Source organism: Platichthys flesus, chromosome 8, assembly GCF_949316205.1.
Source record: "Platichthys flesus chromosome 8, fPlaFle2.1, whole genome shotgun sequence".
Lineage (NCBI taxonomy): Eukaryota > Metazoa > Chordata > Actinopteri > Pleuronectiformes > Pleuronectidae > Platichthys > Platichthys flesus.
Genome location: NC_084952.1, coordinates 12,376,754 through 12,404,463, shown reverse-complemented (window position 1 = coordinate 12,404,463; position 27,710 = coordinate 12,376,754). Strand labels below are relative to the sequence as shown.

At 43.9% G+C, this 27,710-nt stretch overlaps 1 protein-coding gene across 1 annotated transcript; it reads left to right on the top strand.

Moving 5' to 3' along the window:
- The first annotated feature begins 554 nt into the window (after positions 1 to 554).
- Positions 555 to 14,202, top strand: clcf1 (cardiotrophin-like cytokine factor 1). The gene is made up of 3 exons (XM_062393209.1): positions 555 to 836; positions 9,240 to 9,394; positions 10,597 to 14,202. The coding sequence occupies exons 1-3, from the start codon at positions 818 to 820 to the stop codon at positions 11,947 to 11,949; spliced, it is 1,527 nt and encodes a 508-aa protein (XP_062249193.1). The 5' UTR covers positions 555 to 817; the 3' UTR covers positions 11,950 to 14,202.
- The last annotated feature ends 13,508 nt before the right edge of the window (positions 14,203 to 27,710 follow it).

The window sequence follows — 27,710 nt, the reverse complement described above, 5'->3', positions numbered from 1 at the left end:
TAAATTATTTTAAGATGATTTAGGGCCTTCTGTTACACAACGGCGACCGTTTTAATTAGGCGTTTTCCTTGATTTGATTAAATAAATATTAAAGAACAATTTAAAAAAAGTTATTTAGAAAAAAAAAAAAAAAAATCCCACATGTCTGTCAGAGTTAGGGGGAGGGGGGGGGGTGCAGATTTAAATCCTCGTTTCCTGGATGATCCGAGGGTCGCAGGGTTCCCAGGTCTCCCTGACTTGCACCTTATTATCCGAGGGAATCCGATTAAACATCAAACAGGCGGCAGTCGGGTTGCGTTGCGTTCAGGAGGCAGAAATGAGTCGTAACAAGTCCCGTGGTTCAGCGGCTCCGCACCGAGCTGAGCCGCCGGTGCGTCAGCGCGCTGAATCACCCGCACCGAGGAGGAGGAGGAGGAGGAGGACAGAAAGATGGAGAGACAGGGGCAGGAAAGTGAAGGAGGAGGAGGAGGTACAAAAAGACTCCGCCGTCATTCCGTCTGTCACACAGCAGACCACACACACCAGGACAGAGGAGCGTCAATATTTCACCTCCATCTCCTAGTATTTCATCTTTATTATCAATTTAACTTCCATCCACAGGATTTAATCATCACCTCTTTTTTTTTTTGTTGTGAGAGGGGAAAGGAGCAGATTGTGTTGAGCCGAAGAAAAGTTTTTTTGACTAATCTACACGAGGGAAGAAAAACATCACCATCATCATCATCATCGTCATCATTATCATCATCGGCTTATTTCAGCTCGTGCAGTGGATGAAGCTCAGAGAGCGCACACAACCGAATAAAGGGATTTGGAGAAAATGACAAGTTTGTGCGGAGGTAAGACCAAGAAAATAAAAACATTTAATGAAGTTTAAAAAAGCAAGAAACATATTTTTTAGTTTTTTCCACATGAAACAAAAAATTACGTACTATATATTTTTTTGTTTCAGTTTGATAATGGGCCTATTAATGTGTGATGTATATTGAAAGTTGTGAACAAGAGCAGGACTAGTTGCTACAGAACATATTGGTGTGTGTTTTTACACTTTTAAAATCCTATTCTATATTTTTTAGAGTTTAATTACGCAATAAATTATGCAGTGTAAACTTAAAAATCGAATTATGATATGCTCTTAGATTATGTTAATTATGTTTTTTTAACCCTGAAAAGAAATTAATCCAAATATCTTTTTATGTTTATATTTATTTTAAAGTTTTTTTTACCTGCAGCATTGTTTAATAGTAGTTGTGAATAATTTAGAAAATTCATAATGAAGAGACAGATGCGTCTTGAGGTTCATCATCACATCTCAAAGGTTGTCAAAGGATATTAGATAATCGTTGTAGTTTCTAATAAACATGAATGGACAAAAAAGAAAAAACTATATGAACCCAGAGAAACATTTTTATTTCATTTTTAAGTTATTTGATGTTTTTCAGATATATGCCAATAAATGTGTTGCCAGCGAAGAGAGGAACAGAGTTCAAAGAGAGAGCAAGAAGAAGAGACTGGACAAAATCTGTGTGTGAGAGAGAGAGAGAGAGAGAGAGAGAGAGAGAGAGAGAGAGAGAGAGAGAGAGAGAGAGAAGGGAGGGGGGTATTATTCACAATAAAAAATGACAGGAGTCGAAGGGGTCGGAGGCAACTGAAGCCCCTGTCTAGTTAGCTGTCACTGATATGAGAAAGTACATGATTCACGTTAGTCAGGGTGTGAGAGAACACACACACACATAAAAACAGACGCACACACTTTTCCCCTTGGGAGGACTGGTGCGGCTGCTGCTCCATGTCTTCTAGGAGGTGAGAGAAAGAGGGAAAGACACCAAAGGGCGGCTGTGCCATGAAGTGATGTGTGGAACAGTGTATCACCAACTTCCTCTCTCTTTCTCCTCTCTTTCTCTGCCTTCCCTTTCTCCCTCTCCATCTCATGCCATCCTCCCTCGCTCTCCTGGTCTCAGGTGGTCAGATCATGTGAACCAGCTCCTCGGCACATCAGCAAACTTGGTGAAACTTTAGATCCACAATAAACAGAGTTGAGGGCAAACTGCTGCTGCTCCTGATTCTCAGAGCAAATAAATACACAGCAACCTCTGCTCTTGAGGAACATGGCACCTTTGACTTTCACACACACACACACACGATCCCAGAGACAAGGCCTGTTATTGCCGGGAGGTTTGAATTAGTGTCGGTGTGTTTCAGATAAAAGTGTGTGTGTGTGTGTGTGCGTGTGTGGGTGTGTGTGTTGGAACAGTGAGTTCAAACACAGCCAATCAGAAGAAACAAAGTAAGAAGAGAGAGAGAGAGAGAGATGTGCAAAAGAGAGGCTCAAGTGAACCTTTCACATCTTTTGATTCGTTCAGCTCCATCCTCAATTCTTTATGATGTGTACGCACACACACATACACGCACACATACATACAATATTTATACATATAGGGATGTCAAGCTGATGCATGGAGGGGGGAGGTTTGTAGAGAGAGAGGGTGAGAGAGAGGAGGAGGAGGAACTGGCGGTAGAGGGGTTAATGCAGTGCAGATTGACAGAAGTTAGCAGCACCCAGAGGGAAAGAGCGAGCACAGAGAAGGGGGGAATGATATAAAATGAGTCGGTCACGCTTTGAACAGTTACACATGCTGTTTACATTTTTCCCAAATTAACATGGCCCCTCGCTGCAGAAACCCCCTCCTCCACCACCTTCTTCTCTCCCCCCTTCCTCTCAAATCCTCTCTTCCTCTTCCTCCTCCTCCCCTCTGTCTCGATCCTTCAAGGCCCGAAAATATCTGTCCTCACTTTGAGATCCCTCAGTTAAGTAAAAGGAGCAACACCATAATATAAAAATAGACACTACTGTTCGAAGATATGTATCAGGACAGTTTCTAAACAACACAGTGTCATCAGCGTAAAAGTATTTATTACTCAGGCAGAAAGGATTTGATCATTAGGACTGATGCTGCTTTTTAACACTGTGTTGGATCAGGGTGGATCTAACTTCAAGTTTTATACATTATCGAGTTATATAAATTATGCATTGTGTATTTAATGAGGAATTTTTAGATTGAAACTATGTTCACCGGCAGTACACAACATAACTATGGCTAGTGGAGTTAAAAAGTAAAAAACATTTTGTAGTGGAGCTTAATTTCAGGTGGCATGTGCAAAAATTCTAAAATAAATGTACGACTCTATTTGTCCCTAGTTTGGCCGCCCATGCAAGGCGATAAATAACAAAAAATACAAACAGCAGACGACACATGAAAGTCATACTGCCACAGCAATAGTGAACCACAACACACAAACTGAAACACAGTACAAGAGGACATGAGTGTCGCCCAGGACTCTGCCGAGCCACTAAACTAAGTCATTAGGAGGTAAATTAAAAACCAAGGGTCTGAAAAAGGGGCCGGCGAGGAATGAAAGGAGTTGATGAAGGCATCGAGTGGAACCAATTAGTGAGAGGAAGAGAGAGTAACAGTAATTAGGGAGAGAAAGGAAGGAAACTTTGAAATGGAAGTTCGATGTTTCAGGAAGATTTAGTGGCGAGACGGAGGGAGGGGAACAGATCAAGCGACAATGAAATTGAAACCAAACATGGCGATAAAGCACGGCGCGAGTGGATTCCCCAGATTTAAAAGAGCGAGAGAGAGGGAGGGATAGATTGGCTTATAAGGTGAGGAGGGAGACGGAGGACACTGACTTTGTGATCAGACAGAAATGTTTGAACAGTTTCTGGGCATTAAATGTGTGTTTTCTCTCGCCTTTTGGTTTTGGGGTCGCTTGTGCTGTTTGGCAACGCGAGTGTGTGTCCAGGGCCAACTGGATCAATCTGAAATTCAGTGTGAACAAAAATCTGCAAGAGACGGGATGGTGTGTGAGTGCGTTGGTGTGTGTGCACGCATGTCTGAGTGTGTGTGTGGGTGCACATTGGCTTGTTTATATGTATTTATTCAGTATAAGGCTGGTGCATATACGTGGATCTACGCCCGACTGCACAATCTGGATGCTTATGCGTGCATGTGTGTGTGCACATTTGTGTGTGTTGAGTTAGTGGAGGAATGCACATTTGATTGAGTACAGATTGCACATAAATCTGGCCTGTAACTGTACACAGACACACAATGCCGACCCTGACCCCAGACTGTCAAACCCCTCAACCTCCACTCGCCCTCACTCACCTATAGGCGGCAGAACCAACATGTGTCTCAGTCCCTCGCATCAGTGTGTGTTGATGTGTGTTTTGACCCCAAGGCGTCCTGCACAGGTGTGTTTATATTTAGGGTGAGTTTCAAGAGGGGAGGCAAATATTTACCTATATTTATTATTTGCATAACAGTATTATTAAAAACCTACGCAACAAACAATTTGGCTGAAATTCGGGTTTGGCTCAGTACAGGTCTTTGCTTTCAAAAACGCGGCGATGAGGCCGCAGCTCTGCCGTGTTCAAAACAGATATGTGGGATCGGTGCAGATTCTGAGAAAGAAATGTGACGGTTAAGTCGATGAGATAATGAGATTTAAAAGTGTCACTTTGACTGAAGTTATCGCATGTGGCTGCATTTCAATGAGCTTAGTGGGGGATTGAAGCTGAACTTGTACAGATGAGTTTGCACGCTGGACTCAAACCCGACTCTTATTCACTCACAACGTGACATCTAGGAACGACAGTATCAAACTAGCTGGGATGTATCTGCCTCCGAAGGTCACTGTCCTCTAAAGCGGATGAGTGAATAGATACAAATGAAGTGTGGAGAGTGAGAGGATGTAGCCGGCAGCAACAGGACGTTTAACTCAGGAAAACAAGGCACAGATGATGTCTCAACCTTTTTTCCCCCACTTCTAAGTCCATCTGCATGACTTGATTTATATTGAATCGTGTCAAAGTCTTACAATGTGCGCTCACCGAGATCAAGTCATTACAATTAACTGCAGCCATCCTAATCACTGTAGCACTGGAAATGATAAACATCTCATTTGGACCTGATTTACAACGTCTTCCATGTACTCTGTTAAGGACTTCTTTTCAAGTGGTTAGAGCAATGGAGGGCAACCTTTTCTGGCACCGCTGGTAGTTTTTCCCGGACCAGATTGGAGACATTTACTCGCACATGCTTTTCCCACAATACCAAATTCTGTTTTTAAGTGCTTGTTCAAAACCTCAAGTGGCGGTGCATGTCGGGAAACATGAAATACTAGTCCTCTTGGATGGAGAGCGTTAGGCCTATACAACACCCACATGCACTGGGTCACTGGTTTACCAAAACACTCTCTGCAGTGTAGAACATCACATGTGTTACGAGGCTCTTTTTCGCCCTTGAACGCAACCTTCCATCCCCAAATTCACCTCTGAACCCTGACCCGTTGGTGGTGTTTAATTCTGACCTAGTTGGAGTGCAGAGGCTCTGGCGCCCGAAACCTCGTGCTCAGCTCTGTTGGGCAGATGGCAGCCAGACTCTGGAGTGTCACATCTGTCTTTGCATCAGCGAAAACACACATACGAATAACAAGAAAAAAGATCTATTGTGAATAATGGAGCTCCCCTGTGAGTGCATATGTAACCCTAATAGGTATGTGAGAGAAAACGTGCAGGGAGTCACACGCACATGAGCGCACAGAGGCGGGTCATGGTCGGTCGTTGCAGGGAACCCCTGTGTTGCTGTAACGCAATCCTCCCACGGAGAATGTTCTGGTTTCAACCCTGCCCTGCGGAGTGTGCTTCCACTGCCAGGTACACAGACACAGCCCCAAGCCTCCAGGGCTCGCCTTGAAGTCAGGCTATATGCCGACTATAGTGTACTCACCCGGTATAATATTATATAACTGCAATATGGCTGTGGGTTCACGTTTTCTCAGTATACTTGTACAAAAGAGCAGTTGTTTTTAGCCGCAGCAGAGGATGCTTTTAGACATGTCAGCGCTCAATCAAAACAACAAGAGCCTTCTGCGTCTGGCAATCATCTCCGAGCATGTGGCGGCAGACAAAAGGAAACGGTTTGGATCCGCTTGGGTCGCTTTCTGCCAAGGAGAATTTTCTCTCTCATCCCAGCTTTTCATTTTTTTCTGTACCTTCTTTATTCCCTCGGAATTCAACCCTCTCTGCGCACTGTGGGTCCTTCTCCTCCAGGGCTGTTCACTCCGCGAGTCGACGCTGGCGTGTTGATTTCGGGGTGTTTTGATGCTAATGGAGGCTGTTCAGTGGGAGGACCCTGCGCTTGATGAGCTCCAAATGTTTGAGCGTCACTGAAAGATGCTTTTTTCGGTTTCAATCGTGACAGGTGATGAAGGTGTCTGCAGTTGAGGAGGTCGGAGGAGGAGGCTTGGCTTACGGGGGTTTGTGTGTGTGGGGGTGGGGGGGTTGTCTTAGTTGACGGATTTCAAGGTGTGTGTGGGAGCGTGTGGGAGGTGCCCAGGCCCAAACACATGGATTTAGAAACTAGCTGTGAGGAGGAAGCGGTGGAATAATCACCATCAAGCCCCTGGGAAGTTGTTTGGTAAGGTTCTCTCACTTAAAGGACAAGTGGGGCTAATCTTGTTTAATTTGGAACTGTCAGTTTCCCCAGTCTGTCTCTGCAGCTCCAGTCATTCGATGAATATATTGTTTATAACTGCACAAGGTTGTGTGGGAGCAAAGTAATTAAGTCACTCGTCTCGCCATGATTCGCCGCCGCAATTTGTACCATTATCAAAGTGATTATCCTCCCTTGTCAAGCTCATGACTTTATTTTCTTCATAATTATTTGACAGAGGTGCAGAAAGACATTTTCCTCTTGGATGCATTAAACGTTTCTCGCTTACTGCAATTATAACACATTCTTGTTTTCAGTTGCACAGACAGGCAGGCAGCACATTTTTTCACATACAGAGCGGTATAGAGCACATGCCATCACTAGGTTTCTACCCAGACCTGTTAAGGAGTGCATACCGATATGTCAATTGTAAGCGGTTGAGTAAGAGGAAAAAGGTGTCGACTGTTTTAGGTCAGAACTTGTTTTCTTAGAACCATTGAAAACGTGTCGAGGGTAAATGTTTTGCAATCTGTTCCAGCTACTACTCCTTAAAGCCTCTTATTCATCCTTCAGGGGCCCGTCACGATGGGAGAGATGAAAGGGAGAGAGGGGGGAAAAAGTGGGGCGATAGAAAGGGAGTATGAGAGCTAATCAGGGTTAATTGACTGCTGTTATTTTGACCCGAGGCAGAGAAGAGATAAGGAGGAGAAGAAGGGGAGGAGAAGCTGAGAGAGAGGGAAAAGGGAAGGTTTGAGTGTATGTGACTAATTCAGGAGGAGAAAAAAGAATTTGGTTGGTGAAGCAAGAGGAGGCCCGAGGTGCGTCAGAGAGAGACGGAGACAAAGCCCACAGGGTCACACACATTGCGTGGAACATATTTCACACCTGTTGAACAGAAGCATGTTTTGTCCGTAATTACATGCATGAATCACGGCAGCCTGCAGTCTGGGTGTCAGGAGGACGAGAGCGAGCGGGGATGATGGAGAGTAGAGATGGCTAAGAGAAATGTGCACCGCACTCGGGTGAACGGCTGAGGAAGTGTTGAGAGGGAGTTAAAAAATGAAGGGAGGAAGTGTGAGGGCGACGGCGTCAAGAGATAGAGAGAGAGAGAGAGAGAGAGATACAGAGAGAGAGAGAGCACAGGACGGAGATCAGTGGATCAACGTGAAGTTTCTTAATGTTGAAAACCAGCTTTCAGCTTCAATTTTCTCTGTTTGAAACCAGAGACAGGGGCACTAAAAGGTTTCCACTGTTCCAACGACCCCTCTTCACACAAACACACACACACACACACACACACACAAACACACACACACACACAGGCACCGTAAACTCTCAGCTATGTGAATTTAATCAACATATATAATTACAGCTACAAACATTCTCACAAACACTCACACAGTAACATACAACACCTACACAAACACTCGGACACGTAAACACAACATCCACAGAAAACACACAACTGATGCAAACACATTCATGTTTGTGATTGTAAAGAAAGCCACATGTCTTGGTTTTCACCATATCGGTTGGACATGAACATGTGTGTGTGTGTGTGTGTGTGTGTGTGTGTGTGTGTGTGTGTGTGTGTGTGTGTGTGTGTGTGTGTGTGTGTGTGTGTGTGTCTGCTTGTACATTACATTGTTAGACAAAGAAAGATGACCCTGTACTTACGCTCAAATATGAAGTTGTCCTACCCTTGTTGTGGATGTGTTAGTGTTTCTGCTTTGGGAGACCAGTACAGGTGATCATTTAACTGGGATCATGCACTCCCACACTCCACGGCTTTATTATTTCACCGGATTCCCATCAGAAGTAAAGCTAACTTACCCATACCGATGGCGGGGCAGTTTCATTACATGCAGGAGAAGAGCTGAAGCTGGAGTGCAAGAGATCTGTCCAAGAAACAAAATATCCGAGTGCAAGCACACAGTTCGAGCACAAGCAGAACAAATTTAAAAACAAGCAGGGGTCATTTGAATGTGAGCCCAGGGTTTTGTGTGAAAATTTCAATCATGTAATCAATAAATCCTGCTCTCAAACTGGAAGACCACAATCTTTGATAAAGTCTAGACATTTTGTGGCATTTTGTGGGTTGAGACTTTCTCTTAGGGTTCAAATTAAGTGTAGATTAGGGTGAGGGTGTGTGTGTGTGTGTGTGTGTGTGTGTGTGTGTGTGTGTGTGTGTGTGTGTGTGTGTGAGTCTTTAAGCTGCTATTCGCCTGACAGGCTTGTTCACTGAACATAGGAGCCATTTGTCTGACTGTCTGAAGCTATTAGGCGAGGTTTTATTTGAAGCCAGAGTAAACCTCAGACGGCCAGAAACCGCTAAAATTAGATTGGAAACGGAAAAAGCTTTATTGGCAGTGTCAGATGACTCTGACCTGGCAATATGTAAACATACGAGCGCATTGCCATAGAGACAAGGAAATAAACCAGAATATTGTAAGAAATCCCTATAAACAGTTTGAACGGTGGCTTTAGAGCAACACTTGGAAACTGTTGCCAGAGGAGATTTTTGCCTGATCTCAAGTCATCAAAGTAATTGAGATCATCAAGTTAAATAATCACAAAAATGTCTGGGAAAATAATAGCTGAGATGAATGTAATCTCTTTGTTATGATTACAAATGCCTCTGCTGTGTGTTGATTATCACCCATGATTGTCACTAAAGAAACATCTCACACTGTCTGAGTCACTTAATCAGAGTCTTTTATTTTTTAAATCTCTCTACAGTCCATCAACACCAGCTCATCCTGTTATTGGCTGCTGCCATGGTGATGGCGATTGATTCGTCACACAACCTGGCCAGTGAGAGGAGTTCGATAGAAAGCACCTATGAACTCACCAAGTACCTGGAGTATCAGCTCAAGGAGATCAAAGACGTATATGTGAGTAATTTGTTGTTACAATATGATTTCTCATTGATCAAAGCCAACAGTTCGGGATTTAAAAATTAATATGTGATCCATAGACAAAAGCTCTTTCTGAAAAACAACTCGCCTCTAAATTACTTTATGACTGCAAAGGTCCACATTATAGGGGCTATGATCCATATTCTTACTAAGGGGAAGTTGACCAAAAAAGAAACAATGAGAGAGAGAATATACTAATAGTTTATCCTAAATTAATGATATTGTTGTTTACCTGGTTGATGTCCTAGTAACTCAAAGGGTGGTAATAAATCAATATTCATAACCTGTTTACACTTTCCCAAATGGGCAAACATCTGTAACTTTAGGTTTAAAGAATTTGTTTTTTTTTAGTTAAAAGAGAAATAACATAATATGATTCTACAGCCAGGCGCTGATTACCTTGGTTTTGCACATGGACCAGAGACAGAAAAAAGCTAAAGTGACTCTGTCCACAGGTAAAAAAACAAACAAATAAAATAACACATTTGCATTGGTTTGTTTAATTCAGAAAAGCTAAACTGTGGTCTGTAAGGCAGTTAAATAGTATATTTATTTTGAACAACAACAATTTAGCCGTCCATGCAACAGTCTCTCCTCTGGCAACGTCACAGTTATGAGAATACTCCTGAAAGCTTGTGTTCAATCAAGAAAATGTTGTTGCTGTTAAAATTTGTTTTAACATTAAATTGCCATTTGCTAGCTTAAAGCACTTCATCTAACTTGAATGTTATTTTCATAGTTTGGGCGAATACTCATAAAATTACACTCATCATGTTGTCATGTCAGTTACTAAGGAGATCTTGAAATACGGTGACAGACGTCTGACATGTCTGGAAGTTTCAAACCCGTGTGTTTGCCGAACTCATTTGGAAGATAAAACAAAACTTAACTGCCAAGTCATTGATGTAAACATGCGTCACAGTTTAGTTAGGTCAATGTTGAAACACTGTGCTTGTACACACACAGTATTTCAATGCATTGAGATCTCACTAAAAAACATGACAGGAGTTCTTTCTCTCAGGTCCATTGAATCGTTTAGATAAACTCTTGGTCTGTGTAGCAATTAAGCTGCTATTAGTGTTGTTATGAATGACGGCCCAAGCTATAAAACTGAATTAACCACACTTGTCCAATAAACCTTCTCATTCCTTTCTCCTCCTTTGGTTTACCTCCTCCAGCTCACCTACCTAGGCCCTCCATTCAACGAGAAAGACTTCTCCCCCCCGCGGCCCAACAGCACGGCTCTGTCCCTGCCCATTGCCGCCACCCGCCTGGAGCTGTGGCATGGCCTGGAGAACCAAGCCCGCCTTGCCCAGAACCAGAAGGCCTACTCTGTGCTGCTGGCGGCTGTCAGGGAGCTAGCCCGCTCCACCCTCTGCCCCTCCCTCAAGACCTCCTTGCTGCACTTTTGCACGGGCCTGGACGGACTGCTGGGCTCTATATCTGCGCTGATGACCACGCTGGGGTACACGCTTCCTCCTGCATCTGCAAACATGAGAAGTAGCGCTGGCGAGCTGCAATACCCTCAGAGTGGGATAGGAGGCGACCGGCCAGCTCCGCTGATGAGCCAGAGCCTGTACAGATCCAGAGCTGGGTCTAGGCCGGAGGCGGGTCACCGTAACACCCAGAAACGAAGTGGGGTGAGGGTGGTCAGAGGAGATCGCGAGGATGGCGTCACCGTGGACCTGATAGAAAAGAAAAGGGCAAATTCGGGGAGGAGAGCTGAGACGACTCAAGCTGGAGGAAGGAGTGGCGGATCGCGGGAGAAGGGAAGAGGAGACAGAGGGAGGAGAGGAAAGAGGGAGGAGCCCCAGAGCAGGATATGGACCGCCACCGAAGACGAGAGAGCGGGGGAGGAGGGAGAGGAGGAGCTGGAGCGAGAGGTAGGGGCGGAGAGATGGGGGAGGAGGTTGTTGAGCATCAGCGAGGATGGCGAGGAGGAGGGGAGACATTCGGAACCTGGGGTCGAATTGTCTTACCTGGACATGCAAAGATCCGTCTCCCTTCTTCAACCAACCATCGTTGACAACAACAACAATCGGTACAGCTACAACCTGAACTCACGTCACACAGACACCATCAGAAAGGAAGACGGATTTTTTGAGGTGAAAAGCAGTGGGTTAATGCTGGAGGAGGGGCAGCAAACAAATATGGAGGCGGCCTCCTCTTCCTCAGCTTTCTATCACCAGCGTCGGCCTCCTCGATCCCTCTTCCCCCCCACACTCCAACCTCCCCTCTCCACACTCTCCCTCCTCTACCAGTTCGGAGCAGGTGAGAGGCACACCCTCCTCCCCCAGCCCGTCCCCCTGTCTTTACAAAGGGGCACCTCCCTCCTTTCGCCCCCTTTGACCCCGCTGCTCTCCTCCTCCTCCTCCTCCTCCTCCTCTTCTTCCTCACTCCTGTCCGTGCGGCCGACGATGAACGACTTCGCCAGGAAGGTGGAAGGGTTTTGGATATTGCGGGAGCTGCAGAGTTGGCTGTGGCGATCGGCGAAGGACTTCAACCGCCTCAAGAAAAGATTAAGAGGTTGAGACACTTCAACGGGATGGGACACTGAGACAAAATACACACACACACACAAACACACAAATGTGCATTATAATGGAAATCGTACCCATAACGAATTGCACAAAATTCGGCTTGAAACCAACTGAGAGCTTTGACCGACAAACGCACACAAACACACTCATGCTTTAACGCATTCATTCATACTGTACTGGAATAAATGAATGAAGCACGAATTGGCAGGTCACCAGAGGCGCTAATGGAATATAACACACACAAAACCCAACACATTACCAGCACTGTCACTCTCTCTAATGCACATAGCAGCTCATTGAGCGAGACACGCTGAGACTGGGCTGAGTTACCGGACTTCACGGCTCATAGATCAACAGAAATACCACTGTAGGTGGTTAGACACATGCACGCACGAGGGTAGACGTAGTGTCAGGCAGCGAGAGGGACAGTGCAGCCATTGAGCGAGAACTGATTCAGCGACCTCCAGAAGTGTGAATCAGCAAACTTCATTTTCTCGAAAAGGCGGAAGGGAAATTATTCTGAATGGGTAAAAGACAAAAGGAGAGCAGAGCGGAGGAAATGGCCAGAGGGATGAAGAGGAGGAGAGGAAGACTCGGAAAAGGGACAGGAAGACGGGAGGAGGCATGAGTCAGGGGGTTCCGCACTGGGAATAATGGGCAGAGGGGTACTGCTGAGTAATCGTAAGATGGACGGTCAGTTACAGTAACTCTATAAAAGCGCTACACATACTGTCCAGACAGAGAGGTGGTCATACACAGACTCACCCTCACTGTGGTATTTGGTGCCTTAACAAACAATTCGCTTCTTTGCTGCTTTTGATTCAGTGCTCATAACTTTCACCACTTTATAAGGAATTTATCCCAGAGCTAGAAACACCATAAAAATATTTTATCATGGAATTATTGACCTGCAAAAACCTCAGTAAAGGTCTCCTGTAAGAAACAGTTTTCACATTTTGGGAATTTTTCGGAGCTTTCTTGATTTGATATGAACCTTTGATTTACAAAATATCTCAAGACGAGAACACACAAAACAATAACAAATGCTCAAACAAGCTGATATGACATTGTTGTTATATTATTGTTTCTAACTCCCATTGCACAATGTAACCCTGGCCATATGTCTGTCCCGTCATCGTATCGCTCTGTTTACACACACTTACGGATTCATACAAACCAGGCTTTTGGAAATCTGCAATATGGAAGGTGTTTGTAAAACTCTCTTAATTACTGACTTACAACAAGTAACAAACATTTCATTTTGAAACCCTGTGGTAGTTCAAACTCCCTCTGAAAGCTCATTTTCACATGTGAGCGAAGTAAACACACAAGATTGTTAGTTAGAGCCCCCTAGCAGTTCCCGGCAGGTTCTGCTGTTGAGCTTCTTCTGTACTTCTGTGTTCTGATGCCACAGGCTGCAGCAGCTTTTTTCATTGGCTCCGCAGCTGCACTGTAGCTGATATGCACTTCCTCAAAAATGTAACTGCACATCAAGGCTACAGCAGCGAGACACCACATGGTGACCACAAGAGCTGTGACTGGTCAAAACGGCATGTTTGTGTTTTTGTATCAGTTTCCACAGGATCATCTTTTGGAGCCTTTTCCACTGCAGCACTTCTGCTCACCATAACAATGACACTCAATGAAAATACTGCAAAAGTACCAATTCCTGTGGAATATGATTAAAGCACAACATGACCTTAACAGTACATGTTGACGTGGTGCTGTCCATGGGCGAAATCTGACGCCGAACCATAAATCTAAAGCTACTTTGCAGGTATCTATGACGGCACCTCCCTTCCGTTGATCGTAAATCTGGCTTAAGTCTTTGTGCTAAACTAAGATCACCATCACCTGGTTTGAGCTTTATGTCTTAACAGGGAGACATGAGAGTGGTATCAGTCTGCTCGTATAACATTCTGAAAGAAAGTTCCCCAAATGTCAAACTGTTCCTCTTCTTCGTCACTTCGCACTCCTCAGCACAATTGTTTTTGGAATTCTTGTTGAAAATTGTTGATTTTTTTTGTCCCTTTTAAAACCAGAAATCGATCTCTTTCCTTTTATTTACAGATGTTTTTTGTTATATAAATGTAATGCTATGTCTTTGAAATGTGCCTTAGATGACATGGCGTAAGGTTATGGATCATATCTCTATAATATTTATTGAACAAGATGTTTATTTATTTTTTCTCCAGTGTGAAAATACTGTATTGTTACTCAAGAGAGAATAAATAGTAGCTTTTGTACAGCGTGTGGTGTTATTGGTCATTTGGGAGCCCGTTGGGAGGAAAGACAAAAATGCATATGGGATTTTTGTTTGCAATGGTTAGAGTTTTTATAGGGATGGTTACGGGTGATTGGCACAAGGGGAGAGGAGTCTTCTGGAAAACAAAGGCCGGCTCACATTCATGACGAACAAACTGGGGCGATTGAGGCGCGGTATGAGAGAGTTTTTATTTGTCTGTCCGGGTGAAAATTTACGATCTCTCTTTCTTCTCTTTCATCTCTCGCTTCCCACCTCCCACTGCATCATTCCTCCTCCCACTTTTCTTTCCTTTCTCATCACACTATCTCACGAAGCTCCTCTTCTTAACCCCCCCCCCCCAAAAAAAAGAAAGAAAAAGAAACCACCCCTCTGACCTGTGACAGTCAGGGACTTACGTGAGCACAAACAAGTACAGGTAAACACAGCCCTTATAATCCCACCCCAGCTCTCTTGTTGTGTCTGCTTCAAAGCCGCCGGTCTCCCTCGCTCTGTCTCTGTTATCTTTATTTTATTTTTCACGCCACTTGTCTTACACACCCACTCTTTATTATCGCCTCCTCACCTGTTATCTTTCAATCCTCTTTGTGTCTCTTGTTTTGGCTTTATTGCTCTCGACTACACTTTTTTCCCACATTCTCTGCAGCTCTCTGGCTCCCCCTCGTCGCCTCGGGCCAGATATTAAGGGATCAATGAGAATCCTCCATCACCTCTGAGGCACACCTGCACACCTGCACACACCCGCCCTGACACAAAGTCGTCACACAAAAAAACATACACAAGTGTGGAGCAGGGCTCTGACAAACAAGTGCGGCAAAGCGTGAATCTTGACAAAAGCAGCAGATAGGCCAAGCAGGAAGTGACTTGGACGAGAAGTCGACTGTGACAACACTGACACATCATAACACACTCATGACTTTCACTATACGGGGTAAAAGTTTAACACTGACAAAGACATGACACATATGTATACACACACACATGCACACTTACATAAGAGGCTGTGTGTGTTTTCTGACATTCAGTAAGCAGTGACTGAGGGACTGCCGGTAGTCAACAATGGAAGCTTTGTACAGCCTGTGTGTGTGTGTGTGTGTGTGTGTGTGTGTGTATGTGTGTGTGTGTGTGTGTGTGTGTGTGTGTGTGTGTGTGTATTGTTTGCCCCTGTGTGGGCTTGCAAACTCAGCACGTGTGTGAATCATTATCTTGATGTGTCAGAACTTCTTTGGAATGAGGTTTGTCATGCGTAGCGATCGAGCAGCCATCACTCACTGTTTTCTCCCTCCGTCTCTTTCCGTCTGTCTCGCTCTGTCAGCGCTGCAGAGACAAATTGCTGTAACTAATACGGAACAGGATAGCTGAGCCCTGTTTGCTGGCGAGCCCTTCGATGAGAGCGGAGTTGAGTGACAAGGCATCGACGTTATTGGCTTGTTGGGTCTATATCAGGCAGCTGCTCGCAGAGGAACACGCCGCTGCTGAGACAGACCCGTCTGTCTATTAGCCTCGTATGATCTAATGCAAGCCTAATGACCCACAGAGGGGTGGGATGTGCAGGCAATCTCGCTAAGGACCTTTTTATTCGCTCTTGGAGATCACCCCTTGAGTCCTTTGCTCCACACTCCACCGCCTTCCTGTCTAAAAGAAAAACACCAAGATTTTGGGAAACTCCTCTGTGTCCCCCTGAGGATGTCAAGTCAAACTGATAGTATAAAAACAGAGCAGCAGAATCAGACATATATTTACTTTTTGTTCCACATGTACTTTTCGTGGTCCAAACTTTGCACCAGGACCACTGACAGTTAGGTCGCACATTTGGGAGAACATCTGAGGCCATTCACATCACAGTCTCCTCTAGGGCCACAACAGACTGTCCACACCAATAAGGAGAGCCATAAATATTTTGTTTTGAACACTAATATCAACGACTGTGGAAAATGATTCCATCGGGATCACTTTCAAAGTGATTTGAGGAACAATAGAAACACTGACAGCCAATCCAAACTCACAGGGTGTCACGTTCTACAGATCGTGTTCAATATGGCAGATGACATGACACCTCTGTTTGATTAAACAAACAAAAAATAGGGTCTATAAAGATGTCAGCAAGAAGAAGAACATCTGGGATGCAACTGGACTCACTCTTGGAATCAGTGGTTAAATGTTTTGTTGTTATTATTAACAGAGATGAGAAGACGTTTGTTGCTCCAACACAGCCGGAGCGCTGCGCGTGTACTTGGCATCACATTATCGTTTATCGGTGTGGATGCTCTCATCATTATCATTGTAGTTATCATGCTAGTAAACACCCTTAGCAAGGACAGCCAGCCATACGAATGTTTATATATATACAGTATCTCCCCCAAGATATGTAAACAGAGTCTGATGCATACAATCTGTGGATATTAACAAAGATCACTCACTGCACAGATACCATTAGCTGGCCGGGAGTTGAAGTGCCTCAAAGGTTTTGGTTTGTCCAAAGAGCTCAAGTGTTTCAGTAACACACATCTTGTTTTGAAGAAGGTTGAAAATATATTCAACATTCCACTGAGGCAATTTCAGAAAGTTATTACCCAAGCTTCAATATCAAAGCATCTTGAGCTAGTTACAGCTTTGATTGGCACTGCTGAGCGGTTTCATCTCCAATTGAATGTCTTAGGATTGTGAATCTGAGTATTTATAACCTTACTCCGCACCAAACTAACTGAAGCTATATTGCCAATTTTTCCAGAGGCGAGTGAGAAAAAAAATAAAGTGTAACGATGCAGAGGGTTGTCGGACATGACGTGATTTGACAACAAGAGGGATATTGATGAGGAAATTGTCCAATGACAATTTCCAATGTGCAAACAAAAGCCCTGCGGTGGCTTTAAAGGAGGCTTGGCACATACAATACATCTAAATTCACCTGAAATATGTTTCTGAAAGCTATATTTTAAATGGCAAGTGAGTAAAACCTTTTAACCCTGTTCTCTTGCAGTACTTACTTACAAAAAGTTTGGTTATACGAAGTGATAATATTTAAAGGAGGAGAAATTCATCCGGGTTGAAGTTCACAGAGTTTCCAGCTGAAACACTTGCAATAAAAGTGAACTGATGTAATATATGTACAAACATTATCTTTCTTATCCCCATGAAACATTCAATAAAATTTTTGAGTCACACTACGATGTGGAGCTGACCAGTAGGCGATCTCACCGAAACCTGCTCTATTCCTTTAAGACGCACAGATGCACCCGTCGAGCCGTTCTCAGACCTCCTCTTCCTCCGTATTCTATCTTCCTCTCTCCTTTTTGCTCTCTATCCCTTTGTCAAACTTTTCCTCCAATCTTTTCTCCATATGTCTCTTCGACTTCTCTCCTTTGTCGGGCCCTCTCTAACTCGCACTGGGAGCCATTTTGTGTCATTTTATCTCATTTTCGCCTCATTTTCACCCCATGTGTGCCCTTTTCTCTGCTACAATCGAACCCTTTCACGCTTCCCTTAAATTCCCTCGGCCACCCCCGCGTTCTCGGCCTCTTTTTCCATCTGTCTATCTCCTTCCCTCTGTCTCCTCTTCCCTCTCCCTCCCCCCCTCCCTCCCTCGCTCTGCTCACCTGCAGCACATAAAAATTCCTCCTTCCTTTCTCCAGAGAATTGCTCAGTCGCTCAGGGATTTACTGCATTCTTCAACGCTTTCTCTCCCTCATTCTCTCCATATCTGTCTCTCCTTGTTTGGCAGCGTTACACGGTGTTTGATTCAGCCGATCTCCTGCTTTGTCCTTTTAACACGTTTGTATCCTTCTCTGAGCCCCTCTGTGTTTTCCGTCTCCATCCCTCCCTGTCGTTAGAATAACAAAACTAATCCCTTACCTGTTGTTTCCATGACCCCACCCTAAATGTTTTTCTTTCTTATACCTCTGCACCCACTCTACCTGCCCCACCTGGCCTCACCCTCCTGCTGGGTTTCTGCCATGACGGGGAACATCCCGCCTCCACTTACTTAGCTGGAGGCTACAGGGTTGGGCTGCAGCTTCTCACAGCTTTTTTCTTTGGGTGGTTGGTGGGGGTGGGAGTGGGGGTGCAGGGGTGCTCCAGGGCCCGGGGCCTGTGATGAGGTTGATTTATGAGTTAATCAATTGGTTGTCCGTGTGAGCGAGCGAAACCGCAGAGATGTGTGAGCTCTTTCATGTCAGTGTCTGTGCTTGTTGACTTAGTCCCTTAGGAAAACACTGCGAGCTGTCATTCCCTGTGTTGCTCGGCTCCTCGACATGTTTTCAAAAGTAATTAGGGAGAAAATTGGGGCTGGGCGTTCATTCATCTGATGGTTGAATGGATTGTGTGTGTGTGTGTGTGTGTGTGTGTGTGTGTGTGTGCGTGCGTGTGTGTGCGATCGCGTGGGTGTTACGGTCTGACAGAAGTCTTACCTGACCGTGAAAAGTCGTGACATCACACATGTGGAAAGGGTAAATCTGAGTCCAGAGAAGCGAGCCGTGATTTCGCTGTGGATAATAACACAACAAACAATTCCCTTCCTCCTTCTCACCTCCGACTGGAACTTACACTACGTGCCATGAGATATTTCCCAGTGTGTTTTTGTAGAGGCCTCAGCCCACAGTGTAGCACCGGAACAAAACAGAAAGCTCTCTTCTTCTTTTCTTTTCGCTCTCTCCACGGCATCTGCCAAAGAGTGAGACACACAGCTCAGCTGAACAAATCCACATTTATCAAAGTCAATCAAAGTTTACCTCAGGCCCATAACAACTGCGCCTGTGCTGTAGGATCGACAGCATGGACATTTATGTAAGATGACAGAAAAAATGGAATGGCACCCAGACAGGGCCAAACACTTATGAAACCACCCCAACCAACTAGATTAAAGGGTTAGGGTTAGGGTTAGGGTTAGGGTCAGGGTTAGGGTTTGAGCCTCACCAGATTGCACACACTCAACATGACTAATTTTTAATCAAGATCAATGAGTTGTTTTCTGAACCCAAACAGAAACATTAATTTCAGCGTAATGTTTTCTATTGACCATCCAATTTACAGGGACAAATACTCTGGAGGCGGATTCTCACGATAACCATCAGATTTGACCAACTTTCAGTTCTTAAAAAAAAAATCTGTCCGTTATCGGGTGACTTTGTGTTCATGCCTGTTAGGGTTTGTATTTTTGTTGTAGTCATTGTCTTTTGGTGTTTGTTGTGGTTTTGTCTAAAAGCCAGTTAGAATTAGAAAAATAAATCTTGAGTCCTGTTTGAGTAATTACGTCTATTCATGATGCTCTGCCACGTTGGACCTGTCTGCATGATTGTCAATCTCAGGTGTTTCAGCTCAGTAGAGTTGTGTGCTTCTTCATGCAGTTTTGTGTATTTGCTTCTGCTCTTTTCTGTCTCTTACCGTCCCCCGTCCCTCCTTCTCACGTCTTCTCCTCCAAGTTTACATTGAATGCATGTTGGTGTGTGTGTTTGTGATAGGGCGATGAAATGAGAAAACATGCAAGATAAAGGCGAGAGAAATCTGAGCCAGATGACAGACGGATGATTGAGGTTTGATGGCACCTAATCTGTCTGATAACTGACATGCATCCTGGCAAAAACACTGACACGCAAATCAAAACAGAGCTGAGAAAGAGACGGAGAGAGATAAACACACATATCCAAACACAGGGTACATCGCAGCACCTTTGTTCCCCGAGCCAAGTTGTATCCTGAGGTGGTTCCAGCAGCTCCAGCCAGGAACTTCCCCCCGTACATTTGTTTTGCTCATTTTTTCATGGCAATCATATTCCTCCCCGTCCCTCGTAAAATATCATTTATGATTAATGTCTGCAGTAGGTTGCGCGAGCAAAAGGATTTTTCTCTCTACTCTTTTCGTTTCCCCGAGGCCTCGGGTGGGAGTCAATGAGGCATTTTACATGTTGCTGTGTCGCGGTCTACGTTACATGTTTGACATGTCACGGTTTGTTAGACACTAAAACGCCTGTTTTGGACCAGCTGTCCACCCACACCGGGAAGACTTGCAGCGCTCACACTCTTCCACACACACACGTCCATCCTTGAGATTGGTGCGAAAGGTAAATAGAAAGCTTTTAAACTGTCTGTGGGACACACGAAGACAGGAGATTATGGAAGAACCACAGACAGCCTCTCACATACACACACTCACAGTCTCACACTTAGAAGGCGTCATTACATCGCCTCTGATCTTAACCCTAACAATATGCCTCAATCCCACCTTTAACCTAAAAAAAACTCTGTATGGTGATATTACCTCCTTTCTTTTTGTCAACAAATCTCATAAACAGAGTCAAACCAATGATAAATGAACCACTGTCTGTGTAGCCAGATAAAGCTTCTTCCTCTGTTTCATGGACTCTAGTTCTTCTCTTGAATAGCAATTTTCAAAACAAACAACAAAGTGATTTACAGCAGGCAAAATAAAACTATATTCAACTAAAAAAAACCTGACCGAAATCATGTTTTTATAATTAATATAAATGCAATAAATGTCATGTGAACAAAGTCTTTTGTTTTAAATGTGTTTTTAAAAGAGTGATAAAATAGGGACCTGACTCTGCAACCTGATATTCTCTGATAGATTATTGCAAAGTGTAGACGTCTTCGTTTCACTATCATTCATTATGTGGAACTTGTAGAGTCAAACCCGCGGCCAGGATGTCCTGCTGCCATGATCAGTTATTTACCACCAGAAATGTGGTTATCCACAATTGTATCCCTTTAATGTGCTGGATTTTGTTCATCAAGATCCAGGAAGAAACTCTCTGTGAAATCAATAAATATGATTAAAAAAACACATTGTCTTGCAATGTTAAATCTGCATCTACATATAAATTGGTGTTTGTGACCTGCTTTAAAATATTCGTCTCTTGAGGAAACAACGGGATTGGGTCTGGGGAGTCATACAAAAGATCCCCAGTTCATTTTAGTCTCTATGATATTTAGAAACAACAACAAAATATTATTCTCCAGGATTTCTCCACAATGTGGCTGAATAAAAGAGTATTTCCCCTCAAAGTAAACTCAAAGATACAAACTGACATTTATAATCAGACGTCTTTGTTCTTGTGTGCACACACATACAAGACACACAACCAATTTCAACATTCACAGCCTTCTGGGGGGGGTTCTATCGCTCCCAAAGCGCATCATTTCAAAAAGGCAGAACAAAATATTTCCCCATTCCAGGCCTGGACAGCACACAGAGCATATCTCTTTACGGTCCTCTTAAAAAAAGAAAAAAAAAAACTCAGTATAATACGATGCTGTTTCTTCATTCAGTCACGCTGTCTGACTTTTCCTCTCTTTAATTCTTTTTTTATGTCTTTCGTCATTTGAGGACAATAAGAATGGAACAAAACCCATCGGCAAGGCATTTTTCTCGTGTGTCTGCCTGGAAAGAAACACGGGGAAGAGCAAGTCAGAGAAGTTTAGAGGGAGTCCTGACCAGATGAACCAGTACAATTCACGTCCTATTTGTGACACCAGCTTGATGTTTGACAGAGATCTGAACCTTTCTTCTCAAACCTGCAGAGCCGCCACCACAAATGATCCAGAGAGGAGATTGTCAAAGAAATGGCTTCACATGTCTGTGTTAGAAAGATGTTCTACCTTGAACATAATCTTTTTTGAAGCTGCCATGCAACCCCAACATGCAGCTAATACAAGGAGAACGATTATTCAGAGGGATTCAAAATAAATGTCCATACGTAAAATGTGCTTTCAGGTTGAGTCCGCTGAATCGAAGGAACAGAAATCAGATGCCCTGGTCCTTGGTTCTGTGGGACAGTCAAAATTGATCCCTCAGCGAAGAGCTCGCGGGGAGCCGAAATAACGAGTGACTGTAGAATTAGATTTTGTTCAACGTGGCCCCGGCCTGATTGACACATTCTACAATCAAATCAAAGTGCTGACAGCTGGCACTGATTTCCCACAACTGTTGCGGTTTAGCCTCGGAGAAGTGAACGGATGGGAAAAGCAAAATAACGGAGAGACGCAGTAAAAACAGAGACATGGTTTGAAATAAGGGCAGAGAGAGGGACTCCTCCTTGACGTCACGCGAGGCCGTTATTTGGAGCTCGGGGACTATTTGTTTTCTATCAAGCCAACTATTGTCACTTTGACGTTGAAGTCAGAAACCAAAGAGCACAACAGTCCCGAGTTTTTTTCACAGTCAACAGCAGCAACCGTTTTCCCAAGCACGCAGGCCTTTTCATTATGCCGCCCTATTTTCTCATTAGTTGAACATAAACAAGTTGTGTTTACAACCATAGAGTGTGTAAGGATCGATGACATGATAGTTCCCCCTAAGAGAAGCCAAAACATCTGGATCGCCACCTGCAATATATTTCAGGAATCCCACCTCCTCCATGCTGGTGAATGGGACATGGACCAAACTTAAAAATAAGTTCAATTTGATTTTAGATAGATATTGTCACACTGTCCTATGTTCAAGTGTTAATTCAACCACAAAGTTTGGTTTTAATCATTTACTCAATGTGAAACGTCATGAATGACAGCTGAGACTGACTTGCGATTGGTCGAGCATATGGATCTGTGCTACCTCGCCACTGCCGCTCCATCCCTTGCTTTCCTACTGAGCAGAGAGTCCAAGCTGTTTTTGTGTTTCAAGTACATGGACCAGACATGACCATCAAAAAGGCCGGGGGGTGGTCTTGCACTGTGTGTTGTTCTTGGAGCAGATCCTCCAGTTCCAATTTGTCCCAAACTTCAAAGACGGCCAATCAGAGACCCTGTTCCGCGACAGTTTTCTGATTGGATGCTTTTACATGTCTGGGATCCCACTGACCTGTCCACCCTTTTTTTACTCTGGATAATTTAGCTTCATTTCTGTACAGTGGGAGGAATAGGAGACGTGTCATCCATCTTTATACACAGTTTATTGGTTTTGATTCAGATTTTAAATGCAGTTTTTGACGTGAAGTCATTAATTACATTTTTTGGCAAGTCCAGAAAACACAGCTTGCAAAGGTTTTAGCAACCAGCAGTATTTTGAGTGATGCTGTGATTAACTTCATTCCAATATTCCCTCTCGTTTAGCTGGATGATAATTATCACACTGTCATCTGAGCCAATATTGAAACTAAATTATTGATCAGAGCCGCTTTAAGCCTTCGCTCGCTTGAAACCAAGCAGGTTCAATGATGTCCTTGCTCTGAGGCAGGACAAAAGGCCTGCTGTTATAGTCCTCTCCTGGCTGCAGCACAGCCCTGATCTCTCTCCAAGACGTCTGCGAGTTTCTGTCGTCTCGACATGGTGAACCTGACAAATGGGGATAACAGCACACATTTTCAGACCGTCTACTCAAAGGTCTTCATTGTGTTGCAAAAAAGCTCCAGGAGGAAGTATACGACATGAACGCTGCGTGCCCAGTGGAAGAAGGATGCTTTCCTTCGTTAGGTTTAGGAAAAAGTTTTTTCTTCTTGTAGAATATTTAACTTGTATCTAGTTGTGTAAAGAATAAAAGAAGACAACCCGACAAGTTTGTTAGTTTGAGGCAATTGTCCTTTCTCTGACACACATGATTCCAATAAGGGTCAAAGTTTAAAGTTGACGCAATCACTGTTGATCAGAAGCTAGTGATGAGGTCGCGGTCTCTTTGGATCCTGAATGGTTCGGCGACCCCTCCAGGCCCCTTCAAAGTCACATCTCTGCAGGGAAAAGCTGACGTTTTTGGACTGTATAATGTTTTCCCTCTGCTGCAAATTTTGAAAAGAATGTCAAAGGAAGGCGGGAATCCAACTGCAGCTGTTTGGACTGTAAATAGAGAAACATGGCGGGTGTAAGGAATTGTGAAAATGGAACTCAGGGGTTAGATGCAAAAATCAAAAACTAAAATACATCCACTGCAGACATTTATTTTCCTAACCTTGCATGGGACCTGTCTTTGCTTTTTTCTCTCTTAAGCTCTTGGCGGACTTTCATTAAAGTATGCTTTTAAGTTAATGCACGATCTTATCATGCGTCTTCACTCAGCTCAGCTCCGCTCGGCCTCTCTCCGCTTCATTTGTTATCACGTCTAATCTTCTTCTTCCTTCCACTGTCTCCCACTGCTTCTCAAACCACCCTCACCCCCCCCTCACACACACCTTTTTTCCCTCTCCCTCTGTTGTTCTCGGTCTGATTTACTCAGCCTGCTTCAAGGCACTCATTATCTACTTGAAGTTATGGAGTCCTTAAAAGGCAGAAATAGAAGACGGGCGAGAGGAGAGGGGTAATACTCGAGGCCCAGGACACTAAGACCTCCGCCATTCCTCCGTCAATCCATCTTTTGTTTTGCCTTTCACTCCCATCGCTCCATCCAGAGTTTGTGTTACACCAGTAGCCCTGTCTCTTTCTCCGCTGGCCTTGTTCATGTTTTCTTTCCCCAGCTCATCCATCATGTGCTGTCGCCGGCGGTCGTGACGCCGTCATGTAATTATCTAATATTTATGCGAATATGCTTGTCCTGTACTAGCGCTGCATCGGTTTTATGCACACTCAGGGTTCCTTTGACTCCATGGCCCTGACTTAAAGAGCTTCATGTCATAATTCAAGCCAGAGGGAGACGTTTGATTGGCCCACAGGCCCAACGGCACGGCGGCACCGCTTTGATTTTACACTGCTCCCAGTAGTGGCTGTCATTTTCAGACAGCAGGAGTCCCTGTGGGGGAAAAATGATGAATGTGCTAATTGATTTTAGGCACCTCCTCGCCTCACAGGGTACAAATGCACCATAAGCGATTTGGAGGATACTTTTATTGTTGGCCCCTCAGTTCTGTGCAAACATACAGCTTTAATTTGAACACTCACAGCAGGAGTTTAGCCCCCTGCCACAGCATGCCACACTCTGGCCATTCAGCTTCAAGATCAGGAGCGTGCGGAAAAACATCAGGGAGGGTTATCAAGGCCTAACCCTGAACGCCCTGAAGCTCCGAATGCCCTTTGAAAGCATAACTCAAACCGGACTCCATGTTCACATCTTCATCTAATTCTACCCACAGTCTTCATTTAGTTATAATAATCTCATCTCATGTACATCTTTCTTGGCTGCATGCCTGGCTCCTGCCTGGCTCCAAATACAACATCAAAAGATCTGATGCAAAAAGTTTAAAGTTCAAACTGAAATTTCAGTTGTCATCACCGAAAAGGATATTTAAACGATGATGCAGATATTGTGTTTTTTTGAATTTTAAACAAACATATCTTACACATCACACTTACTTTACTTTTCAACTCCATGCCTGTGGTTGCTTCATGAAGCAACTGATGAACATCTATCGCCAGAATTGCGAGAATGCCTGTATATCCTTTTGAACCATTGAACCACAATCCATCCATTAGCTACACAGCTTATCCTTTGATGGCTATGGGGACACTTGGTAGGAGTCACCTTCGGGCAATTTGAAGCCGCCATTTAATTTAACCTGCCTGTCTTTGAAGTGTGGGAGGAAGCCACCATGACTAAAGAACATGTAAACTCCTCACAGAAATTCCTTTTGCTGACCCAGGGTCTGATTATTAAATGGATGGACTACCCCGATATGCCGTCTATGGATTCACGGTAGCGAAGTACTGTCAATGCATGATGTTCCAACCCGTTTACCAGTGTCAAATAACATTTTTAAAACATAAATCAGTGTGGTTAAAAACGACCTAAAAAGTATTTGAGACGCACTTGGACTTTTTAGTTTGGTCCATGTCCCGTCAACTAACATAGAGGAGGCAGGATTTATGGCCTGTATTGTAAGCAGCCACCAGGTGAATTGAATACCTTTTATTTTATGAAATCCAGGTTAGTTTCCTATTTTGATATTATTATTATTTATTATAAGATGATTTGGCTTCACTTTGTAGGAGTTGTCATGTCCTCCATCCTTATATCCAGTCCAGACTATGGTTCAAACCAAGAACCCTCTTGGTGTTTGGCGACAGTTCTAACCCCTGATACAATCTGCTTTTTTCTTCTTTTCAACATGTCATCATCACAATGGTTGTGTACCGTGAGCAATGTCTGAATGTAATAAGGGTTTAAAGCACTAACTCCTAGAAGCCTTTTTCTTTTTGTTCATGTCATATCAACACCTCCGTCAGTGGCTCCCACAAATTACACGGGACAGAGCTTGTGGTTGATTTCCTGGTCTCATTGGGTCCAGTTGTGGTGATTGAAGCTGAAGTCGTACACATCAAATCATACACATCAGCGTTATGAGCGACTGAGTAAAGGTGTAAGTTGGGTGGGATATTCTGACAGAGACAATCCCTCCAACTCTGGGTGAAAAGACAAAAAAACTGTGAAACATCAACAGTGTAACAGTAAAATAAAAATGAATATTAAAACAATACATTGTGCTATTTTCATAGGCTCTATATAGTGAAAAAGGAACAGAAGTTTGAGGTTTGGATGATGTGGCTACAAGGCTCACAGTGGTTGTAACACTGTTGGAACAATATCTGCAGACAGAGGATTTCAGAAGTTAAAACAAACTCTAAGGATGTACATAAAACATGTTTTAAGACATTTGAAATCATGGGCCACTTCTGTTTTGCTGTTACCTTTCCCATTAATCCAGCAGTATATGATGCAATGTGCATGTGTGTATTAGGTTGTTAAATAAACACATGCTTTAGCTGCATTTTTTTGTGGGTCTATTAATCGCAGCACTGGAGGGGCTGCACCCCATGGAGGATGCATGATTCTCTAATGTGAAGCAACCTATGAGATGTTGTGCAGAATTGGTGCAATGAAGAATAATGGGAACATACTTTCCAACTTGGACCAGGCAAGACTTATAAGGTTTTATGACAATAAAGCCTCCAAGTTACTGGAGGGAACTAGAAGCTGGAACCAAGATGTGTCAAAATGATTTAGCCGTGCTTCGTTTTTTGGGGGGGTTGAGGAGAGCGCTGGATTAGATTAAGGATCATGCTCCTGCTCCAAATCCTGCCGGGGGGTAAACAACCGCACTGGAAACTGTTTTGCTTCAGCCCACAGTACTGTTTCTTAAATGATTGGCCAATAGGTTAAATAGACATTTCTTGTCAAATGTAGCACCAAGCTGTTTTTATAGGCCTCTGTTGCCCTCCCATGGCGGGCAGGAGGCATTACTTACAGCTCCTCATGACTTCTCAGGAGTTGTGAGCTTGTTTGACCACCTGTGTGTAGTTTCGAGCTGAGAAGAAGGATGTGTTATGGTCTTCTGCTAATGGAATCATGGGATTAGATATGTTTTATGTTTCAGGTACCGTGAGACTTGTCCGCTCCCTTACCAACCCTCCAACCGTCCTCACATTAATGAAAATTAAGACCACATTGAGTCGCTGTGTGTGTGTGTTTGTGTTTGTGTGTGTGTGTGTGCGTGTGTGTGTGTGTTTGTGTGAGAGGGCGTTCACTGATTAGTGTCTGGACCTCATTTAAGTAGAAACAGATTGAAGAATGATAATTAGGTCTAATAAGATGGAATTTCCCTAACTATGTCAAACAGCAGCAG